Source organism: Schistocerca cancellata, chromosome 2 (genome assembly GCF_023864275.1).
Source record: "Schistocerca cancellata isolate TAMUIC-IGC-003103 chromosome 2, iqSchCanc2.1, whole genome shotgun sequence".
Classification (NCBI taxonomy): domain Eukaryota; kingdom Metazoa; phylum Arthropoda; class Insecta; order Orthoptera; family Acrididae; genus Schistocerca; species Schistocerca cancellata.
Window position 1 is genome coordinate 747,239,377 of NC_064627.1, and position 24,771 is coordinate 747,264,147.

The 24,771-nt window shown below is 40.3% G+C and overlaps 1 protein-coding gene across 1 annotated transcript in view; it reads right to left on the bottom strand.

The window, feature by feature from the left end:
- Nucleotides 1-18,957: 18,957 nt before the first annotated feature.
- The window catches only part of LOC126162562 (ras-related protein Rac1), a 112,279-nt gene continuing 106,465 nt past the window's right edge, over nt 18,958-24,771 (bottom strand). Inside the window, exon 6 of the mRNA XM_049919151.1 lies at nt 18,958-21,514. Coding sequence (XP_049775108.1) covers nt 21,359-21,514 — 156 coding nt within the window. The 3' untranslated portion in view covers nt 18,958-21,358. The remainder of the gene's footprint in view (nt 21,515-24,771) is intronic.

Here is a 24,771-nt window from a genome sequence, read left to right on the forward strand (position 1 = left end):
TTCTGTATGGTTTAGAGTAAACAGGTGCTTCATTCCCTGTTGGTATCCTATGTTGAACTAATCGAGTTGCTGGTAATTGCCGTTGTGGAAAAAACAAATCCTTAAATTCTCACAATAATTCTTCCTTGAGCTCTCTTTCTCCTCCTTTCAAATGCTTAATTTTGTCATGCAGTACAGTTCTGTTGGCAGTTAGTGGTTCATCACTTCGCCTACCTCTCGAACGCCAGTATTCGTCATCTGGCACATCCAAATTTGCTACTAAAACTCCTTTACTCAAATACGCATCTACAGCACTGAAATTACCCACATTCACGGAAACTACTCACCCGTCATTCCCCTCCTGTATGCATACAATGTTACGTTTCACAAAACAACCAAAATACTGTAAACACAGGTAGATTTGACTCCACACTTACCCAAAGCAACTTCCTGGTGCCACTAGACACACACTCATGTGAATTAAGCCTTAATGCTAATGTATGCAGTTCAATTGATTTGTTCATTACATTGAATGCCCCTCACGACAGCTCTGCATTGACAACAGTTTCCCCTAGCTGAAATAACATTCCACCAAGTTCCACAGTTCGTTGTCCAAGGTCAATTTTGGCAAGATGTTGATGCAAGAAACCTACTCCTAGGATCATGTTGTAGCCCTTGCTTGCCCATGATACTACCTCCATGCATGCATTAAATCAGACTTTCGCTATTCGAAAGTCAACTGTCACTGACTCCAAAGGCGTGACCTCCTTATCCCCCACTCCACGCAACCTATAACATGGTGGGTCTAGCTTCCTTTGTCCCATTATATTCCTAGTAGCCACTGACACTTGCGCCCCTGTGTCCAACAAAATCTTAAACTTTTTAGTTCCTATGGATCCTACCATTGAATATTCCACCTCTGCATATGTAATCGTAGCATTGAAATTGAGCAGGAGCTCCCTTAGGCGGGTCTTGGGCCCCCTCTGCTGTTTAACAATTGTCCACCCCTCCTATATCCACTTCTCCATCCTCCATGCTGCTGATTTCTACCCCTTCCTCTATTCCTCGGTGACTGGGTACATTGCCTCTGCACATATCCCATACAACCACACTTATAACATTTTATACCTGCTGTAAACACTGTTTGACTATCATGTACCCCCATTGCCACATCTATCTCCTCACATTGAATTGCCAGCTGAATGGCCGAATACAAATCTTTTGGATTCCCTTCACGCACTTTCCACAATATATGCGCCGGTAATCCTCTCAAAAATACATCAAGTGCCCTTTGCTCGGCCTCCCGCAACAGAACACCATTCGCTTCATCGCTCTGACCCAACCCGTAAGTGTACTCATTAATTTCTCTTATTCTATCCGCAAATTTCTCTATTGTCTCCCCATGTCTCTTTGTCATTGTACTCAACTTACCCCTAAAGTACCGAGCGATATTCTGTTTCTTGCACCTTTGTAAAAGCCCTCCTTCAACTGCTTCAACTGTCCTGCCTTCCTTAAGGCTTCAGAACACCTTACATATGTCTTTGCTTCACCTGTTAATCTAATCTTGGCTACATGTAACAACTGCTCATCAGACCATTCATCACAGCTGAAATTACCAAGTCCTCCACAAATCAATGCACATCCTCAGATGCCATGCCAGAAAATGGAATAATCAAACTCGCAGCAGCTGGATCAATCTCCTGCTGTGGCATTCTAGACAACAACTGATCCAATGTTGTTTCCCTTCTAGATGTTAATTCACTTCTCAACTGCGTATTGTCTGCTGTCAATTGTTCTACCTTTTCCGTCAAAATCCTCACTGCTCCTGGTTCTGACACACCTTGCGTCCTTGACTGTGCCATTGTGTTGCTTTCATTCCCAGTTAGTCCCCAAACAAAACATTTAATTACAAGAACAATCTGACTTCCTACAGCTCTGTATTATCACACTCAGTATCATCATAAACCAATACAAAAGTAATTAAATCCCATGAAAAAAAGATCTTACTGCCCCAAATACACTAACACTTATTCTGACAACAAAAAAAAAAAAAAAAAAAAAAATGCCTATGCAAAACATCTAAAATGTGGCTCCTCGCAGGTCATACTCAAAACACAAAAAGGCAAGAAAACGTCCAACACTCAAACGAAAACTGGTCAAAACTCACCATATCTTGTGAATGTAATGCAGACGGTGGGCTCGAACATCATACTGTACAGACGACGTCTGCTATTCTGGCACTGAATGTATCAGGATGACCAAATGTAGCAGGAAGATGTAGAAGGCACCATATTAAAACTCGTCTGAGCTTTCCAAATGATTTATTGTTTCCAACTACAGTGCCCCGTTCACCTCCGTCCGTGCCACAGGGTCCCGCAATGCTGAGGCCACCACCCCAGCGACCCATTGCAACGCGCTGCTGTGTGTCGCCCTTGTAGGGCTGCGTTATCAGGGCTGTGCTGGCAGCCGACTCAGCGGTCTTCTTCCCCACTGACTCAGAGTTGCTCTTCTGGGAGCCACCGAGTGGCCTGCTGCGTCCTTCCTCGCTGGCATAGCTGAGATCGCAGCGACCTCAAGCACCCGTGATCCGGCATCTGAATCTGCGGCCCTCGCCTCGGGATGCCTCCAGCGTGCATTGGGAGCCAAGACAACTGCCCGTGGTAGCGAGCAGAGAGTGGCCTGCCACTGGCTGGCTGGTTACGGATCCTGCATCGGCCTTAGAGGGTCGAACCGACAATCCGCCACGGACTGGGACGTTGGCGCCCCATCTGCTACTGCGTGTAGCTGGTGGTGTGACACGCCACACCATCCAGGAGAACTGCCACACTTGAATGACTCCCGTTAGAAAACGGCACCTATTTATACTCAGCTGTGCACCCCTGTTCTCTAACGTGCCGCTCCGAGTCATGTACTCATAACATCTATGTTGCATCAGTGGGCCCCTTCTGCCTGTAACTTGCACCTTGTAAACCACTGCGTTTACTCTTTTCAGTGGTTCGACAGCCCTGTGGCCTCCATTCTACTTCACAACCACTGGTCAGCATAACTTACTGTCAACACGCCCATGCCTGGCTGTAACTTGTGTGCTCAGAAATGTTGCAACAAATCTAACTTTCCTATCTTAAACTGTGGTGCCACTACAAATCACTTAAACCATATAAAGAAACTTTTTGCTTCCTGTTCTGTAGATAAGACGTAATCCACTCATATGCAGTTCCTTTTATACCACAGAATTGCAATTTCTGTAACATAATGTCGTGGTTCACACAATTAAATGCCTTGAGTAAGTTACAGAAAATTCCTATTGGTGACATTTTACTATTTAAAGACTCTGTATGTTGGCAGTGAAACTGTATACTGATGTCTGGGAAAATACCTTGAGTTAGTGATGCATTACAGATGTGACTCAGAACATCAGCTGTAGCTGCTCTACATTGTTTTAATATCTTGTTAGAGATGTCATCTACTCCAACAGAACATTTATTTTTCAAAGATTGAATGATTTTCCTTATTTCACAACAGGTTGTTAGATGAAAATTACTCTGAGTAGGATTTCTCAAAACTGACTCTTCCATGTACTGTTTGTCTGTTTCTTTTGAACTATTTGCAACAATTTTTTCACCTACACTTAAGAAATGGTTGTTAAATACATTAGCCACTTGTGTACTGTTGGTTAAGATAGTCTCATTCTCTTTAATAGTAATACTACCTACCTCAGTGGTTATTTTTCCTGTCTCTCCTCTAACAGCATTCCATACTGATTTGATTTTATTGCCTGAATTGTTGATTACACCTCTAATATACATATTATTTTGATTTTCTGAAAACTTTTCTCAGTTTGTTACAATAATTTTTATAGTGTAAAATTACGTTTGAGTCTTTACTAATTCTTGCTGCCTCATACAACTTTCTTTTACTTTCTGAAGACACTTTAACACCTGTACTAATCCAAGGTTTCTTTGAAAATTGTTTGGTGTTACATCTAGTAATTTTTTTTTAGGCAACAGTATTCAAAAAGGGATACAAATTTATCAAGAAATATGTTGCATTTATCATTAGCATTTGGCTCATTACACACATCTCCCCAATTAACATTTCTTAAACTTTCTCTGAAGTGCTCTGTAGATACCGGGTTGACCAGCCTTACAATATTACTTAATTGTTTCTGGACTGTACACCCTGCTAGGTTTTGTAAGTTAATCAGTTGTGCATCATGGTCTGATAATCCATTTAGCACAGGGAAAACATGTGTTAGTTTTACATTCTCTTGCTGTACAAGTACATTATCTATTAGAGTGCTACTGTCTTGAGCTATACGTGTAGGGAAATTGATCACTGATTCTAAGTTATATGGTATTAATAACACTTCTAGTTCACTTTTCCTATCAGAACTGCTTAGGAAGTTTACATTGAAATCATTACAAGTTAACAACTTCTTCTTTTTATCTGACAGACACCATAATAGGGAGTCAAACTTTTTTATGAATAGCTCCCAATCTCCTAATGGGGACCAGTACACTGTTGCTAGTATCAACACTACACTATTTAGCTATAATTCACATTCACAAACTTCAAAGTACTGGTCCACACAAATTTTGCTTACTTCTACAGTTTTAAACAATAACCTTGTTTTGTGTAAATGGCAACCCCTCCTTTATCCATGCTAGATCTGTAAGTGTAAGATGCTAAACTGTACCCATTTACACTGTAGCCATTTACACTGACACTTTCCATCCCCACAGTTTCTTGGTGTTCAGACAGACAAAGTGTATCAATCTCATTCTTATTTTTGACATCATGTAAACACACCAACAGTTAATCTACTTTATTTTTTATTCCCCCAATATTTTAATGAAGTAAACTGATACTACTCTCAGCTTTATACCTATTTATGGTACATGAAGCTTCTTTTATTCTAGTTTTCTTGATTGTTGTCTGCCTGGCTTTAACCTAAAAAAACCTTTCTGCCTGGTCCCATTAACCACAGGGATCATCCCTTGTGTGACTGTGGCCCCTCTTACAGTATCTGGTAATAGAGAAGCTAACTTATCTTTCCCCTTCCCATTTAGGTGCAGGCCATGTATAGTGTATCCCCACCTACCAATAGCGTCAACTGGAACAACATTTATGTAAGATTTTGCCAGTGTCTGGAGCATCCTGTTCAGCTCAGTGTTAACAAGTCTTACAGCAGTGTTTACCCAAGGCCGATCATGGCAGTGATGATCTCCACAAACCCCACATTTGTGTGCCCAGTTTCTGCTCCTATTTTATCCAGGTCACTCCTAATACTGGATTCATAGCCAGGCTGTTTCCTGATCCCCAGCTATAATTACCTGATCTTCCTTTTCCAAGTCCCTGCATAGATGACCTAAGTTTTCTGTGGCACAGAACTATTTTTTCATCAAACAGTATTTCTTGTTTTTTTATGAGGCTTTGCACAGCAACTGCAAATTTCTGCAGTTCTTGATTATTAATATGCCATTGAGGTTCTGCACAGTGGTCAGAAACAATGTGTATGGACTGACCAATGTAATTTCTACTGCACTCACAAGGTGTGTCATAAATCCTGTGGAATCTGAGGGCAAGACTGTCCTTAACAGGATGTAGCATCTCCTATATCAGCTTAGGAGGTCAGACAACAGGTCTTGTACCTCACCTTCCCAGGACTCTGCCTACTGTGCTGGATGTAATGCCGCAGAAAGAAAGCAATACGATCAGTATCATTATGTGAGTGTTCAACATTTTCATGTTTCCTTTTCTTGGAGAACACTGTCTTCATATCACATGAACCATAGCCATTCTTTCATAAAACATACCTCAGAGGATTATTTTCAGAATCCTGGTGGTCCTTGTTAGAAATGGGTTTTGCTCTGTGTACCAACGAATTTAAAATTCTCTCTTCTGGACTGGTGATGAAAACTCTGTGCACTAAGATATAAGTCAGTGTGCATCGTCTTGAGTTACACTGAATGGCCAAGATGTCTGTCTGACTTTCTTTGTACCAGCACATCTAAAAATGGCAGCCTTCCTTCTTTCTCTGTCTCAACAGTGAGCTATATGTTCGTTTGCATACTGTTCATATTTCAATGAAGTGCTCAAGAGCTTCTACACCATATGGTCAGACCATAAACATGTCAACATAATGGAGATGGAGATGGATGCAGGGAAGCAAAACATTCCATAAAAATGTTGGCCATTGCTAGTCAGTGGAAAACTCATAGCAATTCCATCCGTCATTTCATGAAATTTACTGCCATACGAAAAGTAGGTGTTCATCATAACATGTCACAACAACTTTATTGCTTCAGGAGGAAGATACTCTGCCAGCAGTTTCAATGTGTCTTCCATAGAAACTTCTGTAAATAGTGAGACCACACCCAGGGTGACTAAAATACTGTATGGGAGAACTCTATAATCTGTTTAATTTTCTCAAGGAACATCTGAGAGCATTTTTTATGTGATGTTTGCACTGGCCAACTGTCGGAGTTTTCTTGTGATTCTATGTAATCTCTACAGCCTGGGAGGTGTGAGCTCTCATGCTCTAAGGGTTTTGATAAGATCCTTTGGTAGACCAGAATTCTTCAGAAGCTCCACTGTTTTTCTGCTGTATGACAGAGTTGGGTCCAATTTTAGGCATCTGTATGTGCTATCTTCCAACAACAATGCCACTTTGCTGTGATATTCAGTGGTATTAAGAACTACCATGGCATTTCCTTTGACAGCTGAAAGCACCATAGTATCTTCATCTTTCCCTAGTGCATGGAGCCCTTCTCTCTCAGTTTTGAGGGTAAGTCGCTCATCACAAAGATGATGGCATTAACCATTGAAAGCTAGCGGTTTTACACTGAACTGAGACAGCAAGACATTTGAGAATGTTTCATATGTGTTTTCGGTTGTTACTGAACTGATGGTCATGTGATAGTGTGGTGTTTGCTTCATGAAACTATGGATCATATGTGTCAATGAGGTTGTGTCCAAGTAGGAGATGGCTGAGTTATGGTATGAGCTGTATACACATGATTGTAATTAGCCCCACTGCCCTGCTGCAGGGGCTACTGACAGTTGCATGTTAAGCAGAAATTCTTGCATCCCTGTCTAGTATGAGAGTACCCTGATAGGGATACCACATTTCAGCAGAAAAATGTGGCATTCCATGACTTATTGGTTACACATAGGTGGCTTGATGAACACTCCAACAAGTCATTGCCTCCAATTGGCCTCCCCAGATCAAACGATCTTAATTCAACCGAGCATTTCTACGATGCTGTTGGTACCCCTGTAAGTTTGATGAAACCAGCACCAATTAACAAGGACAGCTGTGGGAAGCACTGCAAGACAGATGGATCAATATCTTTGCTGAATAATTCTAGTATCTTGTAGAGCCTATGTATTGACATGTTACTGGAGTTCTGAGTCTTACATATGAGTGACACTATTAATACCACATCCAGTGTTTTCCAACTAAGTGTTGTACATCTTTGATGTGCACCAAACTCTACTTCTCCATCTGACAATGAGCTTTTTTCTAAATATTTTATTGGCATTTGGTGAGCATACCAATCAGTGACCACCATATAATATAAGAGGGTTATTGATCATCAAAGTAACCTGTTTAAGGACATATAGGCCACATAGTACAGAGGCTCTCTGTGAAAATAGTCAGTCAGTCATAAGTGCAGGTTACAATATTGTAAAATGTTCGTGATAATTGTATAAGGTGCTATATTTCCTCATGGGAGTGTTGTAGTGATATTAGTGGGAAACTGGTATTCCAGGTTCCTTAGACTCTTACACATTGAAGCTTGTTGCCCCAACATGAGAAGAAATATGGTTTAAATGACATTGCACTTTTATTTCAATAGAGAATCAAACAATAACTAGTATAAAGTTCCTGCAGATTAGATAAACTTCAAACAGTTGGGGGCTCTTTAGCTTGTATTCCTCGTAATATAAATTTATTGATCAGGAAGTAGTGCAAAATATGGGAGAAATGTCACTGTTTCCAAGAGCAGTGCATTTATCACTGTTCAAGGCATTTTTCAGATGCAGATTCTAACACAATGGTACTTTATTTTGTCTAATTTTGTAAGTACCAACTTGTTGGCACTGCTGTCAAAAATTGCACTGTAATCTAATAGTAGCCACATTAGTGGTTATTACAAAAGTGCACATGGCAAGATGTTTGCCCTGTCAAGTATGGATAACATTTATTGCTTGTTCTGGCTTGAGAACAACATGAACACGTAAACAGTCAAAGTAGATTTCACTTTAACTTTTACTGTGCAGTTTTGCCTTCTTGTTCAAACAGGAATAACATCTCTAGAACATGTTCAAGAAATGGTTAGGTTCTTCTGATGGGTTAATAGAAAGCTTAAAGACTTTCTACAGGGAGCCACGTGTATTATCAAATCGAGGAGATGCATGTGTATTGGGGGGGGGGGGGGGGGGGGGGGATGCTGAAAGTGATGAATCTCTGAATGAATTACTGTGTATGTGGAAATTTTCAAGTAGTACTTGAAGCCAGATCTCCATTGAGACTGAGGGCTGCCCTAATATCAGTATATAGGACACAGTTTGCCAAAATATGCTGAACTAAAAGTGGCACACCAAAACTTCATAGAGTGGTGTATCCTCCTGCCAGTGGAGGAAGCCAAGTGTTAAAGGGCTATGTCTGATGTGCAGTCTGATAAGCAGAACCTCTTTTCAGCAGTGGGGCTGACATGAAGTCTGCCACGCCTTTGTGATCAATTTGAGCAACCATAGTTTATTTTCTGTCATCTGCAACCATTCAGACTCCCACTAACAGATGGTGCGTTTCTCAGAAAATGAGATGATGGTGTGCAGTGGTATGGGACATCGATGGACAGCACCATTCCGACATGCTTCCTTGGTGGCTTTGTCGGCCATGTCATTTCCCTGTATGCCGATGTGGCCAGGTACCCAGCAAAAGATCACCTCCTTGCCACAGTGTTAGAACTGCTACAAGGAGTCGTGGATGAGATGAATCAGCTGGTCTACTGGATACATTTGTACATTTGGTGAAGTGTTTGCAGTGCACTTAGTGAGTTGGAACAGATAAGAAATCTTGTGCGGTGATTTCTGTGAATAATCTCCAGTGCTATCAGAATGCCATATAATTCTGTATCATAATTTGCAAATTATTCGGGCCTCTGAAGACACCAAGGCAGCAATGTGTACCATCCCTGGCTGTGTATTTTGATGCCTGATAGATCCAGATCCCTGAGACAGTCGGTAGCACATATCCCAAATGGCTTGGTCGCATGGGACTGATTCCTGAACAGCCATTAGAAGGTGGGTTGGTCAACTGCACTAAATGCCAATAACTGAGATGTCGCTGAGAATTTCAGTGACTGTCAAGCCAAATGGGTACACTGCCAAATCCAGAGTAGTGGTTCACCAGCCTGAGAACTGGACTGGTTCGAAAAGCTCTAGTCGATATCCGAATTCCCTCATGGTGGACAGCATCTAAAATCTTGAGGTAGGAATTATGGGCCAATCCATAGACCACGCTGCCATAATCTAAATGTGATTGGGAAAATGCCCTACAAAACAACTGGAGGTGGGACCTGTCAGCTCCCCATGTTTTTCCACTAAGGAATTTCAAAATATTTAGTGACTGAAAGCCCTTTGTTCGTAGGTCTTTCAGGTGTGGGAGCCAAGTTAATTTTGAGCCAAATAATAAACCCAAAAAGTGCACAGTTTCTTGAAAACATAAAATATTCTTCACCATTGTGAGCACTGGCTGGTTAAAACTTTGACGAGCATGGTTAAAATTGACACATGTAGTCTTCTCGGGTGAGAATCAAACACTTGTTGTCCTGGCACAGGTTTCCCGCCTCCTAATGGTCAGCTGTAGCTGCCTTGTCATCGTTATAAGATCAGAGGAAGAGTACAAGATTGCAAATTCATACACAAGCAAAGAGAATTTGACAAGGCTCCTGACTGGAGGAGATGTCATGGATAGTCATGGCAAACAATGTGACACTGCAGATACTGCCATGGAGGACTCCATTCTCTTTAACATAGCAGTCAGACAAGGCATCGCCAGTGTGATATTGAAAATGCTGGTCCTCAAGAAAGGATTGGATAAGAATTGGCAGGCATCCACGTAGTTTCCATTCATGAAGTTGGCGAAGGATGTTGTACCTCCAAGTAGTGTCATGTGTTTTTTCAAGGTCAAAACACACAAACCAAATGGTTTTAGTGTAAGGACAACTCCTGTATTGCCGTCTCCAATAGAATTAGGTTGTCAAGGGAGGAACAGGTGCCTGTAACCACATTGGGAGCGGCTCGGGTGACCTCCAGATTTGACCAACCAGATGAGGTAGCGGTTGATCATGCGTTCATGAATCTTACCCATACAGCTGGTAAGGGCTACACTCTGGTTAACTGTGTGGGGCACTACAGACTTTACCTGGTTTCCAGAATGGAATTAATATTGCCTCCTTCCAAGTCATGGGTTACTGTCCGCCAAACCAGATCTAATTGAAACAATAGAAGAGCTGTCCTTTCGCTTCAGGGTACAGATGCCGAAGCCTAGTGGATCTCATCTGGGCCTGGAGCAGTGTCTCTGGCCACATACAGAGCTGATTCCAGTTCCCACAAGGAGAACGGAAGGTTGTAGACTTCCTCATTATGCAAGAAGAAATTGAGCTTCCTCATCTTTGCAGTCCTACAGAACACCTGAAAAGCAGAAGCTTGTCTGGATGACGTAGCAATAGTAAAGAAGTTCCTAAAACTTGATCTGTGTCTTCTGGAGTGTCAACGAAGACCCCATTACTTGACAAGGCCGTGAGGAGACGTGTACTGCCCTTGCGTGAAATCCATCTTATTGAGTCCCAGACTTGTGCAGTGGAAGTGGACCAATTAATGGAAGTTTTGAATTCCCTCCAGAAAGCCCTCTTCCATTCTTTTATCACTCACCTCAAATGTGCTCTCGCAGATCTGAAGGCATTAAGGTTTTCTGTAGTTGGATGGTTTTTGAAGTTCCACACAGCTGTTCGTCTGGCCCTGATTCCTAGTCGACAGTCGTCATTCCACCAAGATACAGGCTGTCATCTGAGGTGGTTACTGGAGCGGGGGATGGACTCTGTGGCAGCCCATTGTGTCTCACAAGTGATATGGACCACCATCTCCTGTACCCAGTCCTTTTGTTCAAAAGTAGCCTGTCGACTGTACTGCAACCAATTTGCCCTTTGTATCATCCATCTGTGTGGTCTCCTGACAGCAACAGTCCTAGTTGGCAGATGGATCCACACTGGGAAGTGGTCATTAGAATGTAAATCTGTAGCCACTTCCCACTGAACTAAGTCTGCAATAGATGGGGAACACAAAAAAATGGTCAATCGCTGAAAAAGACCCTGTAGATATGGAAAAGTGTGCCATCTGACCTGTGTTCAGAAGGCAGATATTCTCAGAATGAATGAGTCACTCTATTGTCCGACTCCTGGGGCAAATGGTAGCTGAGCCCCATAGCACATTGTGTGCACTGAAATCCTCCCCCCAGAGAGAATGGGTGTGGGAGGGCCCAGAAGAGTTCTGTCAGTGTGTCTGCTTTGGCATCATTACGTGGAAGATACAAAGAACACACTCTGATATTAAAGGGTGCTACAGCTTTCATGGCAATTGCTTATATGGTCATGGTAAGAGGGACAGGAGAGGAGTGGCATCTGTCACCAATGAAAACAGCTACTCCATCTTTAGCCCTGTCTCCAGTAATATCCTTCTTTCTGTATGGGTGGTAACCTCGTAGTGCAGGTGAGTCGGTGACTTAAAGATGCGTTTCTTGTAAGCAGATGCAGAATGGTTTCTCCTGGACCAGGTGCTGTAATTTTTCCAAATGTGAACGATATCCATTTAAATTCCACTGCAACGCAGAAGTCTCTGTGGAAGCCATTGTTTAGAAAAGGTTGTTCATTCCTTTCTCCCCCGGAGGTGGTGACTTACCAGGGGAGGTCATGGGTAATGTTAGCTGGTTCCTGGCCCTCCAGTTCCTCCGACTCGACGTCCGTATCCTCAAGAGCATAGTCTCCATCAGAGAGGGAAAGAGCTCGTCGATCCGAAGGTTTAACTACTACTTTCTTGGACTTGGAACTACTTTTCGAAGGACGTTTTTCTTTACTTATTGGTGGAAATGGTTGCTTCGTGGAGTGATTTAGCTGGCTTGTGATGGTGGGCAGTGGTGTGACTTAGGTGGTAAGCCCATTACCAACAGCTTCTGAGTGACTTCTGTTTCACGTGGAACGTTTCCCCCATAGGTACACTAACAAGTACATGTGCTTGTACTTGAATCTGTGGTCCGAGTTTGTGTGGAGGCATCACACTTGGCGATTGGCACCTTAAGGGTGGATGCAAAAGAAGTAGCAAAAACCGGTGGTTGCATAGTTTTCAAAGCTTTTTCAGCTTCACCAGAGGGTATGCGTCTCTTGACTTTCAACACTTGAATTTTCCTTTCCTCGTAGTAAACCTCACACTTTCTGCTCCACACTGGGTGATCCTTGGAGCAGTTTTCACATTTCAGAGGAAGTGTACAAGAATTGCCTGATTTGTGAGCTGAGCCTCCACAATTACCACATGCAGCCCTCACATTACATCCCATAGTGGTATGGCCATATCTTTGACATCTGAAGCAGTGCAATGGATTATGAATAAATGGGTGAACCTTAAGACAGATACAGCCTGCAAGGATATGCTCAGGTAATTCCGGAATACTAAATGTTAGAATAAATGTTGCCGATTTTTCCAATTTGCCACTCTCTCTCCTCAAATATTGCACTTCCGTGACACCCTATTTTACCATCCTTCAAGTAACTCTGCAGGGTCCACCTCCATTATATTGGAACAGGTAATCACACCCTTACTAAAGTTAAGGGTGTTATGCAACTCATCCTCGACTGGGTAGTCACCTAAGGCCTTACATCCCAAAAGTTTAGATATTTGGTTTGAATTAGCAGTTTCAGCTAGAAGTGTTCCCTTACAAAGTCATTTGATACTTTTTAGAGACCCAGCAATACCTTCCAATGCCTTGCGAATATAAAAAGCGGAGACCTTCTCAAAGGTTGCCCCGTTTGCTTGATTAGAATGAAGGTGTTATGGCACACTAATGCCCTGTTACTATGAGTCTAAGACTTCTTTTCAGGAAGGCTGACCAATCGAGCTTTCTTTGATGAATGGGTGTAGGTACTACCTGATGGTACACCTGTCCTGTCAGTAGTAGTAGTTTGACGAGACCATTCCATAGGGATCCCACAAGACACTAGAGAAACAACTATTGACCCAGGCAGAGCCCTGCAAGCTTAAGAAATCCTTATAGAAGGGTGGCAGGTGCCCCAGAGGTTGCCCGCTAGAGACTGTTTTACTTCAACAGCCATTCATCTCATCAGCATGTAGAACATCTTGAGGTTGAGGGTTTTTTTTATAGAGGTGTATACCTTCTTTGAGGTCCAGGCAGTGAATCCAATGCCCCCATTCCCCGAAACACACAACATTCCACTGCTTCACTGCACTGTGATCACTGAAGCATGCCCAGAGCATGCTTACCAGCCTTCAGCTCAGGAACCCCAGGGTCACAAAGCCTGTACTCAGCAAACAAATGCTGAGCCTGAGGGGACAGGCACGAAGTGTGCTGTGAGGGAGTTAATGTAAATATTAGCAAATGACCGTTCTTTTCTATGGCAAATGATCTCTTTGCATTTGATGAGTAGTAAGCAATGGGGCCTGACAAAGAATATACATTGTTAGCATTACTTAGGAACTATTTGCCATCGTGTTTTAAGTACGGGTCTGTTTTTCAACCTTGAACTGAGTTCTTATAATGAGAGAAGTTTCATAATAATTAGATCAATTTATTGACAGTGAGAAAGCAGGTCACAACAAGTGCGTAAATACGTTGTACTGGAAAAACAGTTTGAGCAAAGTCCTCCACAAAAGAAACTGAACAGATGGTGCAAATTTGTTTGCTTACCAAATCTTTTTCATTAGTTATTGCCACCTGGGGGTAGGACTCAACTGAGTCCACACATCTGAATTGGTTCTCCTGTTGCTAATATTTTTTATGCTTGTAATGTTTAGAGAGATTGTAGTCCGTAGTTGTGAGAGCATGACCACCTGTACTTGGCGCTCTGTCCTCATGATTGTACATACAGTTTATTTTAAATTACACATGCCGATATCCAGTGATTTTCATACTCTTCAAATGCATATTGTTGATTTGACGCAATACATAGCACAGATGGAAGAGGTTATATTAATTTATAAAGCATACAATCCAGACACGGTAATGCAGTCTTACTGAAAATTGTTACTAAAATAGATGCTTTGCCAGCAATCTTCATTTTTTAAAGTTTTTCTTCTGCTATTATTACACTGCAAATTGCCCCCATTCTGGCACAATGTCAGGACTGTATAACTGATTAGCGTTTGTCAGGATTTGCATGCTGTGAGAAACTAGTATTCTTCCAAATAAACATTATTTGAATGACAATATGCCAGCAGAGAAATTATTAATGACACCACATTTCGCTGATGCCATAGCTACATCCTTGTTTTTACAAAGATTACTCCATGGCAATGGCCCATTACATAGCTTGCATTTATCCCAAATCTCTTGCCCAGCACAAAGTCCCACGCAAGTGGAAAAAATTTCATGCGACTCCAGTCTATAAGAAGGGTAAAAGAATGGATCCTCAAAATTACAGACCAATATCCCTAACATCTGTTTGCTGCAGAATCCTTGAACATATTCTCAGTTCGAATATAATTAACTTTCTGGTGACTGAGAAGCTTTGTCCATGAATCAGCATCGTTTTACAAAGCATCAATCCTGTGAAACTCCACTTGCCCTTTCCTTGCACGATATACTGCAAACCATGGATGAAGGGCAACAAACAGATGACATTTCTAGATTTCCAGAAGGTGTTTGACACGGTGCTCCATTGCATGCTGTTCTACATCTACATCTACATGATTACTCTGCAATTCACATTTAAGTGCTTGGCAGAGGGTTCATCGAACCACAATCATACTATCTCCCTACCATTCCACTCCCGAACAGTGCACGGGAAAAACGAACACCTAAACCTTTCTGTTCAAGCTCCGATTTCTCTTATTTTATTTTGATGATCATTCCTACGTAGGATGGGCCCAACAAAATATTTTCGCATTCGGAAGAGAAAGTTGGTGACTGAAATTTTGTAAATAAATCTCGCCGCGACGAAAAAAGTTATTGAATTTTATTTTAAAATAACACCTGCCACTTTAATGTGAACACAAGAAACAAACAGTAGTTCAAGACAGTACTGAAAGTATTGCAAACATTACGCTACAAGATGAAAATATATTTTATTCACCCTATGTCACACCCAAATCTTGATCTGAGCAAAGTCACAGTTATGTGATATAAAACAACAATTACTTTAAACCTGCAAACTAAACCTCAGATTATGTCTCTCAAAAACTCAATCTGTATGTTCAAAAAATTATTCAAACATTTTAAATTTTTTCCATCCATTTAATTCCCCATTATTTTACTCTTACCTCCATAACTTATTCTTGTTCACGATCACTATTGTTGGCGACACTTATTTCCCCTTCTCTGTATTAATGAATTATCTTCCCATTCTTATCTCCATCTTATGAACTACACAAATTCTTTCCTTCATTTACTGAGCAACTATGTTTTTATTATTATTATTATTCCATCTACAATCAAATTCTGATTTACTCACTTCCTTTCTCTGTAAGGAAAGTCAATGTGCAGTTTGGGTGATATGCCTAGCTGCTTCACAATGACACTAAAGCCAAAACTTTTTATTTGAGTCCACAAATAACAAGTTAAGAGTGGTAGCAACAGTTTTTACAGAGCACATATTCTGTATCACACTAGAAATGAGGGATGGAAATTTATCTTAATCTAGAATCTTGAGAAAAATAGCCACATTCTCAAAAGTGGTGACATGCGCTGCCAGTGAGATGACCACTACCTATGTTTGCAGCTCTGGTTTAGACTGTACGAATTATATCAGTCCCAAGAATGGTTATTACATTGCAAAATAACGAGCTTCAGCTACTTTTGTCAGAAAGACCAAGTAAAAACGAATACTGTAAAAACAGTTTATTTTGCTTGCAATGAGAGCAAGGCTTTTTTCTGCATGAAAGTTATTTAGTTCACCGATTTCCCTTCAACTTTACATCTAGGGCACACATGCACTCAAGACCCAACACCTACAGTAATTTCAACTACGAAGCACAGGAGAGTCAAAGTTTGCTTGGAAGTGCAAAAGTTCGGTCAGCATGAAAGATCTGCATTTCAGTTAAGCAATAATGGTAAACATAATGCATTTGATATATTGATGTCCATGTGGAAAAAAAAATCTGATAGAAATAGTGTGCATGTAGTACCCTCCACAAAACACTACAATGGATAAAAAATTTCACAATCCAACACCACAATGGTACTGACTGTACCATCACAAATACTATTTCTCTACAATAATAATAAATAGCTGAAGAGAGACTGCTGATTTAACTACATCAAACATTTGTGGAAGCCATCTGATGAAGCCACTAACAAAAACCTGGGGACATGCATAAAATTGCCAGTGGAGGCATAAAGACTGCTAGAATCAGTTACTAAATGCTTCCAACGAGTGCTTATGCAGAAGAAATGAGACCTCCTTAATGTGACAATTAGTCTGACACTCTTAAGATCTATGTTTTCTGTGTGTGTTTTTGTGAGTAAAAGTGTCTCTGTGACTTATTTTGATACTGTCACTAAAAACCCTATGCAACTTTCAACATCAAATTCCCTTTGTTACAGAAAATTTTTTTCAAAATTTCCACGTCAGCTTGAGAATGCAACCACAGGAACTGCTAAAAAGAAAGAAAATGGAAACCTGAATCATTTCAATGCTCCTTGAGCAACGGAAAAACCAGGATGGAATGTAACAATATTATGGAAAGGATAGTTGGTTCTCACCATGTAGTGGAGATACTGAGTTGCAAATAGGCACAACAAAAAGACTGTCGGAAAGTGGCAGAAATAGACAGTGTAAGTCACACACACACACACACACACACACACACACACACACACACACACACACACACACACACACGACCACAGTCTCTCGGTGCTGAGGCCAGACGGCAAACAGAAGTACATGATGGGAGAGGCAACTGGGTGGTGGGGGTAAGGAGGAGGCTGGGGCAGGAAATGGGAGGGATAGCATGGTAGGGATGGGGACAAGGTGGTGCTTGTGGCAGTGTACAGATCCCATCAAAGGCATGGCCCCCTGCAAAACGAGTCATGTGATCTGCTAGCAAAGCTGCAAACACTGTGCTGCACGCTATGTGGGCATGAGAACCAGCAATCTGTCTGTCCACATGAATGACCACCAACAAACTGTGGCCTAGAAACAGCCGAACCACCGTTTTGCTGGCATGCCGTCCAACGCAACGTTCTTCATTCCAATGACTGCTTCACAGCCTGTTCCATCTGGACCCTTCTCGCCAACACCAGCTTTTCTGAATTGCACAGGTGAGAATGCTCCTTGCAATATATCCTATATTCCTGTAATTGTCCTGGACTCGACCTTAGTCAGTCATTGTTGTTACCCATCTAGCCCCTCCCCTGTTCCCGTTCCAGCACTACACAGTCCTCTATTCCACAAACGTACCTCCTGATTGCACCTCGCTGCCCACCCTCACTCTGTCTGTCTGTCTGACTCTGTGTGTGTGTGTGTGTGTGTGTGTGTGTGAGAGAGAGAGAGAGAGAGAGAGAGAGAGAGAGAGAGAGAGAGAGAGAGAGAGAGAGAGAGAGAGAGACTGATGAAAGCCTTGTTAAAGCTCACTTCCTTGCAGTCTTTTTGTTGTGCCTATCTGCAGCTCAGCACCTCCGCTATTTGGTGAGTAGCAACTATCCTTTCCATAATACAGTAACATATCACCCTCGATTTTCCATTATTTGATACAATACTTAAGGCAACACTGGTGGTTTAGCACTAACGTACATCTAAACAAATCTTTCATCACCAGAAAATAAGTAACATACTGCCATCATTATACCTGCATTGACAACCTGCAAGGAAGAGCTACTGGTTTATGCAGGATAGCCTAGAAATATTTTATGGTTCTTCAAATAGGTGAATCATGCCTATTGTATTCCACTGATACTGCATTTCATTTTTTGTGATATTTATGAAATATCAACAGACCCATTATTTTCTCTTCACAGCTGTCACTATGTATTACAAATATCTTGTTTTGTACTGCTCTTGCCTAATCAGTGATCGAAATGACTGAATTTTCCTCATTTGTTGTTTTGGTTTTCAGTCCTCCAATTCACTGTGGATAAGCCACATCCATGTTTATGACTCAGCCAATTGCCCATTTCACAAAACTTCGAGCCAACTGTTACCCTCCGACTCTCTGAGTGTTGCAGAACTGTGACATAAAAAGATGCTTACAGTCCAAGGCACGCTTTATAAGAAATTCATCAAAAGGTTCAATGTAACTGCTCTCATTTCCCATTCCTACTAAAAGATCAAACCGGTTTCAGCAACAGTACAAATGCTACACCCAGAAGAGGTATCAACAATCTGAGACTACTTAAATTTTAGTTATCACATATCTACTGCAAATCTGTTCAAGAGCAGATCTTATTCTGCATTAATATGCGGAATTCTAACCATGTTTGCTTTCACTGTCATGTTTTTTTTCTATACTTGTGAGACCTTGCCTAGTCATCTGCATCATAATTCAAGACACAGTGTTTGCATCAGTGTGCCAGAGGAAACTCATAAATTAAATAAGCCATCAACATATATTGAGTATTGAGTATGTTATAAAGTACAGGAGTCTTCATCAAGTGCTAAACAACAGCTTATTGCATTTCTTAGATATATGACGCAAAATTAAATCTGAAGCACTACCAATAAAATTTTAATATAAGGAAAAGAATTAACCAAAGACAAAGCATGTGTTTTATTGTTCTCTCTTTAAATAAAAATTTTATAGTGTTGACAAAACAGAGTCCCGTATTGCCAAGTTAATGTTCATTAATATACAACTTATAACATTCAATTACTCTTAACAAATATTAAGACTGTATATGTACAGCAATGGATCACTTGATTTAATAGGTTACAATTAACAATAACTGGAAAAAATACTGGATATCATTTCAGGCCACATAATAATTTTGTATTTATTTCCGTCCTCATAAGAAAGACTTGTTAAGAAAATTCAAATTCACTTAGATTTTTGTTAAGTTACACAAAACTATTCAGAAACCATCACAAAGTTAAACAAAATGGTCTTCAGAGGACTTCAAAAAGTGGCAATGAGTCATAAAGCTAGTTCATTATCTCCAACCAACAAAACCCTACAATTTAGTTAAATGAAGTGGAATTACATTCACGCAGTCAGTACCACTCAAATGCATAGTTACAAATTTTAGCAATTGACAATCACTAAAGCTTATAAGCTTAAACATGGAAGGCCATAAATTATAGAATCAAGACATTTCTCTTATATGATTAAGGATGTGTGTGAAAATTTCGTATGTTATTTATCAGGAAAGTAATTTTCATACTGACAGGTAACTTATGAGTACCACAGCATACTTTACTGTGGATCAAAGCACTTTGCAAAATACAGTCTTCTTTCTGGGTAAACTATCAACTGACACAGCCAAATATTCTGTTTATTTTATACATATATAATATATCAATTTAAGCTGTAAAGACCCAGATGCACAGACTTTTGCAGGGGTGTTAAACAACCAAGTGAAATCATCTGACACATCCTATAAAACACATCAGTCACAAGAATTTACAAGGAAAATGCTGATAATTCCATCCACATTTCATTCTATCTTGAAAATAACAATTCAACAATCATCTTAGAATCAAACAAATATATTTCAATGAAGCAGTACTGCTATACTTTAATTAGTAAAAATTATGTACAATACTTATAGAAGAACAGAAACAATATGTAACAACTTTTACCAAAATATTTTTTTTCTACAGTCTTACTCCACCTACGGTGCATTTCAAAATAATACAAATATTATAAAAAAGGGAACATATTTTCAGGAGAGAGATTTTGTGCAATTATGTTTGTTTATGGGCAAGAATGGCTTGCGTTTTTGTTTTTGAGGCTGCATGCCACAGCTGTACTACGATATGGCTTATTTCCAAATAATAGTTTTCTTACCATTTACCAACTTTTCCAGAAATAAAGGATACATGCTTCAAAATATGGGTTGTGCATAATGACTTTCTGATAATGACAAGGTTTATTTTTGTCCCCAAAAATAAATTTTTAGAAAATTGTGAATTTAATCATCATTTAATTTTGCTCTATTATCAACAAATGCTGACAACATGAATCACGAGTCAGAAAATTTTCTAAAACAGATTTGACGATATAACTCTGGTGTCTGTTTATTCACATATGTGGGTATTTGTTTCCCACAAAAAACATATGCTACCAGCGAAGTATTAAAAAGTATCTCTCAATTTTCCAGGTGTCAAATCTAATTTTCAGCTCTCAACATTTCTTGCTATTATCAATCACTAGTAAAAATCTCATAATTTGTGGTCAAGTGTTGAACTTCTGTGCATAGATGTTAACTGTGTATTTTTGTTATAGTATGGCTTTCTTGAAAGAATGTTGATGGCATGATGAGAATATCATGGGTTCCCATAACAAAGAATTTAAGTCTGGATGCAGTGAAAGAAAGTTAATTAAAAAGATATTCTTATCAACAATAAACAGATACATAATATGGAGCAGTTCTGTTAATTTATCTGTCCAAATTCCACAGTATTAGTCATTAAAACACAGAAGGTGGTATAATTATGTGTCAGCATCTTACAGGGTTAACCATACTCTTACATGCTTTATAATATTAAAATGTGTGGGTGGCAAAGCAGCAAGGGAGACACAGGGGGGGAAAAAATTAAAGATCTTGTACGAGTCACAAAATGAGAAATAAGAATGATATTATAATCAGTTATTTGTGACACTGTTGTCAATATATTTGTCAGAGTGTTTAAAAATATAATTTTCTTACTCTTGCTAACAAGAACACAGCTTCACATATAAAAGACATGAGAAAGACTTCTCATTCTGAACTGCCAAACCACATAACATCTCACCACCAGCCATCAGGGAGGCATCAAAGTTGTTCGCATCACACTGTTAAAATGCATCACTTCACAAATTCAGCATTGAGCTGACAAATCTACACATTTCCAGCAACTGTTAGTTGCTTATATCTACCCCTTCACATTCTTTTCATCCAAGAGTTAAGAATAGTAACATTTACAGTTTCTACATCTGATCATCCTCTTTATATAAGCACACACTTCCTTTTCGGTTTAACTTGCAGCACTGGGCATAATACGGCTCGGATTGCCTCATCAAAAACTGTTTTGAGTCCCTTCTGAGTGAGAGCACTGCACTCAAGGTACTTCACTGCACCAATCTCCTTTGCCATAGCTAGTCCCTTTTAACAAGAACAGAAAATGTTATGTTAAGATCAAGTAGTGAAGATACTTTAGATACAGTAATATCAACATTGAATTCATTTCTTCAAGTTGTTGACAAATAATATTTTAACTCTTGTCAAATAAAATGACCAATGACACACAAGTTCATTTATTATAAATTAATAATAAATAAAATTATAAATTAATAATAAATAAGTTCAGTCACCAAACTGTTAACTCAAGATATACGAAAAGTATCATCATCGTGGAATGGTGGTGATCTGTTTGTTTATATTCAATCTTCAGAAAACCAGTTAATATCAAAAAGTGCAATGTGAGAGAATGCTGTTTAAAAAAAAAAGTTAAAATAATCTTATGTTCTAATAATCCTGCAAAGCAATTATTTCCAAGATTACCAGTGCCAGCTGATTTTTTTCTTTTATGGGCATTAAGCTGATGCCCAAAGCATATTTCTCTGCCTCACATTTTGTCTTCCAACAATGGAAGTGCCATCAAAGGCTATAAAGACTCAGAGACTCATATCAGTTTTGAAGTTAGACAAGATCAGCAAGCCAAACTGCTTACAGATGTCCACAAAAAAGTCTGTTCCAAGACATATTATGGTCAGTTTTGGTGTTTTATCACACTTTTACCATGGACCTTGCCGTTGGTGGGGAGGCTTGCGTGCCTCAGCGATACAGATGGCCGTACCGTAGGTGCAACCACAACGGAGGGGTATCTGTTGAGAGGCCAGACAAACATGTGGTTCCTGAAGAGGGGCAGCAGCAGCCTTTTCAGTAGTTGCAGGGGCAACAGTCTGGATTATTGACTGATCTGGCCTTGTAACATTAACCAAAACGGCCTAGCTGTGCTGGTACTGCGAACGGCTGAAAGCAAGGGGAAACTACAGCCGTAATTTTTCCCGAGGACATGCAGCTCTACTGTATGATTAAATGATGATGGCGTCCTCTTGGGTAAAATATTCCGGAGGTAAAATAGTCCCCCATTCGGATCTCCGGGCGGGGACTACTCAAGAGGACGTCGTTATCAGGAGAAAGAAAACTGGCGTTCTACGGATCGGAGCGTGGAATGTCAGATCACTTAATCGGGCAGGTAGGTTAGAAAATTTAAAAAGGGAGATGGATAGGTTAAAGTTAGATATAGTGGGCATTAGTGAAGTTCGGTGGCAGGAGGAGCAAGACTTTTGGTCAGGTGATTACAGGGTTATAAATACAAAATCAAATAAGGGTAATGCAGGAGTAGGTTTAATAATGAATAAAAAAATAGGAGTGCGGGTTAGCTACTACAAACAGCATAGTGAACGCATTATTGTGGCCAAGATAGACACAAAGCCCATGCCTACTACAGTAGTACAAGTTTATATGCCAACTAGCTCTGCAGATGATGAAGAAATAGATGAAATGTATGACGAGATAAAAGAAATTATTCAGGTAGTGAAGGGAGACGAAAATTTAATAGTGATGGGTGACTGGAATTCGGTAGTAGGAAAAGGGAGAGAAGGAAACATAGTAGGTGAATATGGATTGGGGGGAAGGAATGAAAGAGGAAGCCGCCTTGTAGAATTTTGCACAGAGCATAACTTAATCGTAGCTAACACTTGGTTCAAGAATCATGAAAGGAGGCTGTATACATGGAAGAAGCCTGGAGATACTGACAGGTTTCAGATAGATTATATAATGGTAAGACAGAGATTTAGGAACCAGGTTTTAAATTGTAAGACATTTCCTGGGGCAGATGTAGATTCTGACCACAATCTATTGGTTATGAACTGCAGATTGAAACTGAAGAAACTGCAAAAAGGTGGGAATTTAAGGAGATGGGACCTGGATAAACTGAAAGAACCAGAGGTTGTAGAGGGTTTCAGGGAGAGCATTAGGGAACAATTGACAGGAATGGGGGAAAGAAATACAGTAGAAGAAGAATGGGTAGCTCTGAGGGATGAAGTGGTGAAGGCAGCAGACGATCAAGTAGGTAAAAAGACGCGGGCTAACAGAAATCCTTGGGTAACAGAAGAAATATTGAATTTAATTGATGAAAGGAGAAAATATAAAAATGCAGTAAATGAAGCAGGCAAAAAGGAATACAAACGTCTCAAAAATGAAATTGACAGGAAGTGCAAAATGGCTAAGCAGGGATGGCTAGAGGACAAATGTAAGGATGTAGAGGCTTGTCTCACTAGGGGTAAGATAGATACTGCCTACAGGAAAATTAAAGAGACCTTTGGAGAGAAGAGAACCACTTGTATGAATATCAAGAGCTCAGATGGCAACCCAGTTCTAAGCAAAGAAGGGAAAGCAGAAAGGTGGAAGGAGTATATAGAGGGCTTATACAAGGGCGAGGTACTTGAGGACAATATTATGGAAATGGAAGAGGATGTAGATGAAGATGAAATGGGAGATAAGATACTGCGTGAAGAGTTTGACAGAGCACTGAAAGACCTGAGTCAAAACAAGGCCCCGGGAGTAGACAACATTCCATTAGAACTACTGATGGCCTCAGGAGAGCCAGTCATGACAAAACTCTACCATCTGGTGAGCACGATGTATGAGACAGGCGAAATACCCTCAGACTTTAAGAAGAATATAATAATTCCAATCCCAAAGAAAGCAGGTGTTGACAGATGTGAAAGTTACCGAACTATCAGTTTAATAAGTCACAGCTGCAAAATACTAACGCGAATTCTTTACAGACGAATGGAAAAACTGGTAGAAGCCGACCTCGGGGAAGATCAGTTTGGATTCCGTAGAAATGTTGGAACACGTGAGGCAATACTGACCTTACGACTTATCTTGGAAGAAAGATTAAGAAAAGGCAAACCTACGTTTCTAGCATTTGTAGACTTAGAGAAAGCTTTTGACAATGTTGACTGGAATACTCTCTTTCAAATTCTGAAGGTGGCAGGGGTAAAATACAGGGAGCGAAAGGCTATTTACAGTTTGTACAGAAACCAGATGGCAGTTATAAGAGTCGAGGGGCATGAAAGGGAAGCAGTGGTTGGGAAGGGAGTGAGACAGGGTTGTAGCCTCTCCCCGATGTTATTCAATCTGTATATTGAGCAAGCAGTAAAGGAAACAAAAGAAAAATTCGGAGTAGGTATTAAAATTCATGGAGAAGAAGTAAAAACTTTGAGGTTCGCCGATGACATTGTAATTCTATCAGAGACAGCAAAGGACTTGGAAGAGCAGTTGAACGGAATGGACAGTGTCTTGAAAGGAGGATATAAGATGAACATCAACAAAAGCAAAACGAGGAT